The following is a 7,557-nucleotide window of genomic DNA, read 5'->3' as shown; positions in this document are numbered from 1 at the left end:
AACTGTCCCCCTAGAAAGAGACGAAGAGTGAGTTTAATCGGAGGATCACTTTAATCGGAGACTGTGATATCGGCTTTTTGTCTTTTTATTTAAGCTTCAGTAACAGCCACGTGTTCTTTTGAGTTTCGAAAAAAATGAATTTTTCCCGTCGCATACAAATCGAAGCGATTGCATTGATATTTTTACTCCGAAAATCGGAAACTTTTTAAATCGATTTTTTTTTGTAAAATAGCACGACGTTTAAAATACATTTTAATTATAATGATCTCGCGATTAAGGACTTCGACCAAGTCCTGATTTATTCTTATTAAAGTAATACCTTCCGCCGTTTTGTTAACATAAACAGAGTTGATAACTTTTTGTAATTTTCTGTTGCTTATTTCGAATTGAAGAGTTTGTCGCAGATTTAAAAAGTCCCCGATTTTCGGAGTAAAAATATCAATGCAGTCGTTTCGATTTGTACGCGACGCGAAAGATTTATTTTTCGGAGCGAAAGAACAAGCGGCCGTTCAACGAAGCTTACTTAAATAAAACACAAAAAGATTAAAAAAATTTAAAATTAATATAAAGTGTAATATTTGCGTCCGTAGCAGAGAACGTGGCTGTTTCCCATCGCGTAAAGAATAAAACTCTTTCCATTAGATACCCATAAGCTTTTTGATCTTTTGTATTCTGATAACAATAGTCGCATTTATAAGCTTGAAAAGAACACGAGACACGCGCCTCTAAAATTGGCGGCACTTGTTGCAATCTACCTCTTTTAATTGGGAAAAAAAAAAGAAAAAAAACCCGAAACAGCTGTCCGCTCCGTAAATTAAAGTTCTCGCTCTCCTTCACGGAAAGCTACATGCAAAGACGTGCGTTCTGCTTCTGCGCACGTGTCGTCTACTCGTCTGACGAAACGTGGAGAGGGAGGAGGAGTTCGGAATAGAGGACTTCTATACTCGTATCGAGCGAGCAAGAGAGAGAAAGAGGTAGAGGGAGAAATGGGGAAGGCGTAGCTTGCGCCGTGCGCGTGCTGTCAAAAAATATATACATCGGAGTGCACGGGGCTCCTCGGAGCACTTCAGAGCGCTTCGCAGATAACAGGAATCTCCTCTCCCTCCCCGTCGCTTCTCCCGCGCGCCGCTTGTGTCCGCGATTTCACTTGCATTGCGGTCCCGGATCGAACGAGGAAACGAGGAGCGATCCCGAGCCTCGTCCAAGTCTCCTGCGTCGAGATCGGCGAGTCGACGAGCATCGCCCCTTTTCCCCGCGAGTCGCGATGAGTGGCCGGACGATGATATGACTCGTGAAATTCGACGCGACGCTCCACTCGGGTCACCGTGACGAGGATTCGTCCCCCCGACCCCCGACGGCTAAGAGCCGCACAGAGTTCCTTCCCGAACAGCTGAGAATCGGTCGAAATGGAGTCGGCGGGAATCAGCGGGAGTCAGAGCCAGCCGCCCAATAACATGAATGACGGTTCCGACACCAAGGGCAGGCGAGTATCTCATTATCTTTTTTCGTCCCGCGATGGATTTGTGTTGGATTTCTTCTGGGATAAAAGAAGAGTCTCTCATCTTTTTTGCTTTTGCACTTTGCTCCGTTAAATCTAGTCGACAATAAGCTTGGCGGGGAAGCTCAATGGAAACTGCTCTGTAAATCGGAATTATAACTGCGCGTCTTTTGTCGTTACAGCTGTTTGTTGCTACGCTATGCCAGCCAAAATTCTCTGGATGAAAGCTCGCAGAAGCATATACCTCGTGAGAACGGGAAGGACAAGCCACCATACCGGAATCACCATCACACGAATCGAGCCTTCGACGTCATCAATGAGATGAGAAAGTACATATCCTTTGTTTATCAATTTTAATGTATCGTTCGATGTTTAGCTTTGTTGAACCTTGTTTAGATGTATCGCATCTGTGAAAAATATATATACTTTAGGCATTGTTATTTATGTTTATTATATATTGCGTTACCAGATGAGATCATTTAAATAACGTGCTATTATTGTTTAGGAAAAACTTACTCTGCGACGTCATTCTGGTAGCGGACGGTGGCATGGAAGTGCCGGCTCACAAAATGGTCCTCGCTGCGTGCAGCCCTTACTTTTATGCCATGTTCACGAGTTTCGAGGAGCGCGATCAACAAAGGATAACGTTGCAAGGCGTGGATTATTCGGCGTTAAAGTTATTGGTGGATTACGTTTACTCCGCCGAGGTTCACGTCACCGAGGATAACGTGCAGGTGCTCCTGCCTGCTGCAAATTTGTTACAACTGACGGACGTACGAGATGCCTGTTGCGATTTCCTACAGGCTCAGTTGCATCCGTCTAATTGTCTCGGTATTAGGGCGTTTGCCGATTTGCATGGATGCCTCGAGTTGTTGACGCACGCGGACAGTTACATCGAGCAGCATTTTTCGTAAGTCGCACATCTCGAGTCCCGATCCATTCGGTCAGATTGTATTATGCGGTATTAATTGTATTAATTGCATTTTTTAACATCGATTGTAGGGAAGTGGTCGATGCGGAAGAATTCCTAACTCTGGCACCCGAACAAGTGGCTAAACTTATCTGCAGCGACCGCTTAATGGTACCTTCCGAGGAGAAAGTATTCGAATGCGTTATCTCATGGGTACACCACGATCTTGAAAAGAGACAAAACGATTTGGCTCTGTTAATGGAGCACGTGCGCTTGCCTTTGCTCTCTCAAGAGTATTTGGTACAACGTGTGGAAGAGGAACCGCTTCTCAAGGCGAATTTGCAATGTAAGTTTGCTATTACGATGTATACGCCGTATGTATACGCTAAAAGAAGATATATTGCATATTCCTTAATTTCCGCAGGCAAGGATTTCTTGATCGAAGCTTTGAAGTATCACTTACTGAAGGGTGAGCAAAAGTCGCTGTTCAAAACGCCGCGTACCAAACCGAGACAACCGAGAGGACTACCCAAAGTATTACTTGTTGTCGGTGGCCAAGCACCAAAGGCGATCAGGAGCGTCGAGTGCTTTGACTTTAAAGAGGAAAAGTGGTATCAAGTTTCTGAGCTACCAACGCGACGTTGCAGAGCCGGTAAAATAGCGCTGATCAATTTGCGACTTGGCAGAATCGTTCTCTTTTCTTCCTGTAAAGTATGCACTGACTATGCGTTGAATTATAGGTCTCTGTGTTCTCGCCGGACGCGTATATGCTGTCGGTGGATTTAATGGATCACTGAGAGTACGAACGGTCGATATTTATGATGCCGCGGCGGATCAATGGTCACCCTGCCCGGAGATGGAAGCGAGGAGATCGACGCTCGGTGTAGCCGTGCTTGGCAACTGCGTTTACGCTGTACGTTGTTACATTCTCCTCTTTGCATTTTATGTCCTTCATCGATGTGAATTTTTTCTCTAGCGTATCTGAAATTTAAAACATTTCAATTAGAAAATACTGTTCTTTTCTCTCTGTAATAACCGATATTTTACGTGTATATATAGGTCGGTGGCTTCGATGGTTCGACGGGATTAAATTCGGCTGAAGTTTACGATCCACGGACTCGCGAATGGAGGCCTATAGCACGAATGTCAACGCGCCGTAGTAGCGTAGGAGTCGGCGTTGTCAAAGGATTGCTCTACGCCGTAAGTTTATATCAAGTATCGTTACTTCGAAGACGATCTCGCCCGTGTTTAACGTAGAGAAATGCGATTAGGTTGGCGGCTACGATGGAGAATCTCGGCAATGTCTCTCCAGTGTCGAGTGCTATAATCCGGAGAAGGATCAATGGAAACCTGTACCTGAAATGTCCGCGCGTCGTAGTGGTGCGGGTGTCGGTGTCCTGGATGGTATTTTATACGCGGTAGGAGGTCACGATGGTCCACTGGTACGGAAAAGCGTAGAAGCATTCAATCCGGAGACGAATCAGTGGACTCCTGTCAGTGACATGGCGTTGTGTCGTCGTAATGCCGGTAGGCGACTACTTTTTTATATATATTTTCTCCTTTTTTTCACGTTAATCTCTTATCGTGCAGAAAAAAACATAAATACTATGTCAAACAGGTGTCGTGGCGTTGAACGGACTTTTGTACGTGGTGGGTGGAGACGACGGTTCCTCCAGTTTGGCATCGGTAGAGGTGTATTCTCCAAGGACCGATACCTGGACTACTCTACCAACTTGCATGGGCGTTGGGCGTAGTTACGCAGGTGTGGCGATCATCGATAAGCCAATGGCCCCCGCAGCGACAATGTGAGGTCTACAATCCGCTGGGCATGCGACGGAACAAAGCACGGACCTGGGTGCCGAGATATCGGACTCCTCGCGGGAAGCCGGGCCCAGCGGTATGCAAATACAAAATCGCGGCGCCAGCCATAATTGTCAAGGCCCGCGTTGCGTTTGTCAGAGATATGAGAACGGCGAATTAGCCGCGGTAATAATGAATCAAGGCAGAAATAATCAGGAAAGGGAGGACGGCTATCAAAACGTGGGTCATGTCGCGCGTGTCTTTCAGAATCGTCCCAACAACGGCACGCTACAGATACATCCGAATCTGAATCCAAATTATCAAAATCCGATTGATTTAATACGCAATTACAATCGTCGACTACAACAGCAACCACAGCAACAACAACAGCAGCAGCAGCAAGGATCGGAAGAAAACATTTACGAGCGTTTGGACAATGACGATGATGAAGACGACGATGAAAGCGCGGAGGTCCCACGAAATGAATCGCTAGCGCAAAACAATCAGGGTAACATAGATAATCATATGTACGAACGAATAGGCGAGCGAATATCGTGTAGCAGTAGAACGCATTGTCATTATTACAAGTATCACGTACCTGCTCATAGTTTTTTGAACGACGTGGAAAGTGCAAGAAATGTGAGCCAATACGATCAACCAAGACACATCTACATCGATTATTCTCGATTGAGTAGTAACATCCACCAAAGCTCTTTAAGTAGATTAGGTCGCAATTGCTTCTCCACGGAGAATATCGCGTACGCTTCTACGAAACGCTCCCTTCATCCAATTGTGTACAATTGCACGTGCCACTACTGTAGAAACGTGGACGCGAGATACATGTGTCACCACTGTCACAATTTGTATAACAGATTACGATATCAAGACAATGCCGCTAACTCCAGGCATTACGTGTACCAAGTCTCAAGAAACTGCAGGTGCCCCTTTTGCCGCGGCGAATACTCGTACGCCAAGTTCCCCGCTCTTCGCGCCGCTGAACTGTTGAAAATGGAAGGTTGTCACTGTAGGAATCCAGCTAATTGCACCTGCCGCAGTAAAGCCCCGTCCGATCCGAATTCCACGATCTACATCGGACGATACCTGGATTGGATTAATCGGGCCGGACAGTCCGTTAACAATCCTCTATATGCCATGATTCACGTCGGTAGGATGGATCGTCCTTCCATGTCCGGCCACGGGAATGCGTCTAACGGTGGAAACGGTGCTGATCCGGGCCCTTCGACGTCGTCCGGCAACGCGACATCTAATGCAAGATTCAACGAGCCGAGTTCGTCTTCAGTTTTGCGATCGGTGTTCGCCCCCGGCGCTTCCACGTCGAACGCCCCTATCTGTCCCGTAAATCGCTACGTGGAACATCAGCATACCTGCGACGATTCCTGCATCCGCAGCCAAAGCGGTAGTCTGACCGGAATATGTCAGTTTCTCGGCAGATGCGAGAGAACGGAGTGCAATCATGGAAGGCTCTCCGTACACTGGTGGTTCGTGAATAAATGGCTTCCTCTCTGGAATTCCCACAATCTCGATAGAAACGTGGACGGCGCGCCAAGCGTGGATGAAATATCACGGGAACAGCGAGAGAGCGACAGCGATGATTCTTAAAATCGTTAAGAATCTGATTATCATGAGAGAGTGCCTGTTTTTTGCGTATTCCGAACATTTAATGCACATGTTCCGTTAATTTTTATTATACATGATGCGATTATGCTTTCGACTCGTTCGTAGCGCGGAGAAGCTTGCGTGGAGATACAATAATGAATTTAAGTATATGTCCTATGACAATAAATTCATATATTTCAAAGCAATTTCAAAATATTTCAAGGATATTAAAAATACTGTCTTTATAATTCAAAGCAATAATTATCCAGGTGATATTATTTTTAACTGCTCCTTTTTTCATGTCGTTCTACATATCTTATCCGAATGTTGTAGAAGTATTCTACATTCTAGAGTAAACACTTGCAGAGTTATGCTATTGCTACAATATACAATGTGATGTGTGCTTACTTTTACATTATTTATTCGTTTATACTTATATATAGAGATGCAACGCGCGTTATCGGAGATACATAATCACACTTTTTCAAAAATATTGGATAACGATTGCTTGGGTATTAACTATATCAGTGTATATCAATATTTAATAATAGTCGAACTTAGATAGAATAGCAGAACCTTTTAGCACTTTGACACCCGTTGATAAATTTAATTAAGTCGACATTTTAGCTGTGATATGAATTAGAATTCATCGAACTAAACCTGCGTTGAGATAATTATATTGTAGTTTTGAGTTTGTTCGCGTCGCGTATGCTTCCTAAATTTTCTGCGAGATTTAAAGCGCGACAAATATACAAAGACTATACGGGACTTTTATATAAAGTGCACGCGACGCAAACAAATAATATTGATAGACTTTGCGTAAGAGAATTGCTCGTTTCACATCTTGTTGATTTATATATTATATAGGTGTTATTCCTCATGAAAAATTTGTATTCGCTAACGTAACCAGTATTAAGTTATTTTTACACGACACTTTTGGATCATTCAGTCCCCATGAGTGTTTGCGCTGTCGTCGGTGCTTTCCGATATTGTACAAGCGCTCCTTCAGAAATAAAAGTGTTCGTCACACGATGCTCGCTGTTGTCAATAACTCGCGAGGCGATCGGTCCTCTAAAAAAAAAAAAGTTGTCTAATGTAACGTATGGCGCCAACACTTACGCCTTAAATTGCGCGTACGTGCCCGCACGTATATATGGCACCTGTATGGCACTTCCAAACGAAATATCCTCTGTGAGAACAATCAACGATTGTATGCTTATCGTTTTAGGTTTCAGAAGGCTAAATAACGTTTGTGTACTATTTAGCGTACTATAATCATATCCGGCATTAAAAATACCAATATATATACATATATACCTTATGTGCTCATGGAACTCTCACAGAACAGCATATGTTGAACATAACAGCATGCTGCTAAGCGTACAAACGCTATAGCGTTAATTTGAAATTTCCTTATGGAATATAGCATAACTGATTGAGAAATGAATTAAAATCTCTTCCTTCCATTCAAACGCGCTTTGATTGCAAAATCTGCCCGGTCTCTTACACGAACAGTCACAATAAGTCGACCACGTGTCTCGTTCTATTATCATTGTAATTAATTCTAATGTATACGATCTTTTTTGTGTATTGTCTTGAGACTGGCTTTGGCGAAGTATTTTTTATTTACATTTTTTTGCTATAAAATTAAATTCTATAATCTTTGTTTTTTTTTCTCTAGAATCCCTTTACAGAAAACTTTATTCTTTGGAAAAAAAATCTAGAAAAAAAA

General features: G+C 43.6%; 2 protein-coding genes across 2 annotated transcripts; both read left to right on the top strand.

The window, feature by feature from the left end:
• Positions 1-809: 809 nt before the first annotated feature.
• Positions 810-4,217, top strand: Kel (kelch protein). Its single transcript, XM_071777595.1, has 9 exons — positions 810-1,483; positions 1,681-1,827; positions 2,004-2,408; positions 2,501-2,754; positions 2,833-3,060; positions 3,149-3,321; positions 3,468-3,608; positions 3,680-3,935; positions 4,027-4,217. The coding sequence occupies exons 1-9, from the start codon at positions 1,407-1,409 to the stop codon at positions 4,215-4,217; spliced, it is 1,872 nt and encodes a 623-aa protein (XP_071633696.1). The 5' UTR covers positions 810-1,406.
• A 90-nt stretch (positions 4,218-4,307) lies between these two features.
• On the top strand, positions 4,308-7,133 carry LOC139812636 (uncharacterized). Its single transcript, XM_071777619.1, has one exon. The coding sequence runs from the start codon at positions 4,308-4,310 to the stop codon at positions 5,826-5,828; it is 1,521 nt and encodes a 506-aa protein (XP_071633720.1). The 3' UTR covers positions 5,829-7,133.
• The last annotated feature ends 424 nt before the right edge of the window (positions 7,134-7,557 follow it).

Source organism: Temnothorax longispinosus, chromosome 1, assembly GCF_030848805.1.
Source record: "Temnothorax longispinosus isolate EJ_2023e chromosome 1, Tlon_JGU_v1, whole genome shotgun sequence".
Taxonomy (NCBI): Eukaryota; Metazoa; Arthropoda; class Insecta; order Hymenoptera; family Formicidae; genus Temnothorax; species Temnothorax longispinosus.
Note: the sequence above shows the minus strand (reverse complement) of the source record. Positions and strands in the feature narration are given on the sequence as shown.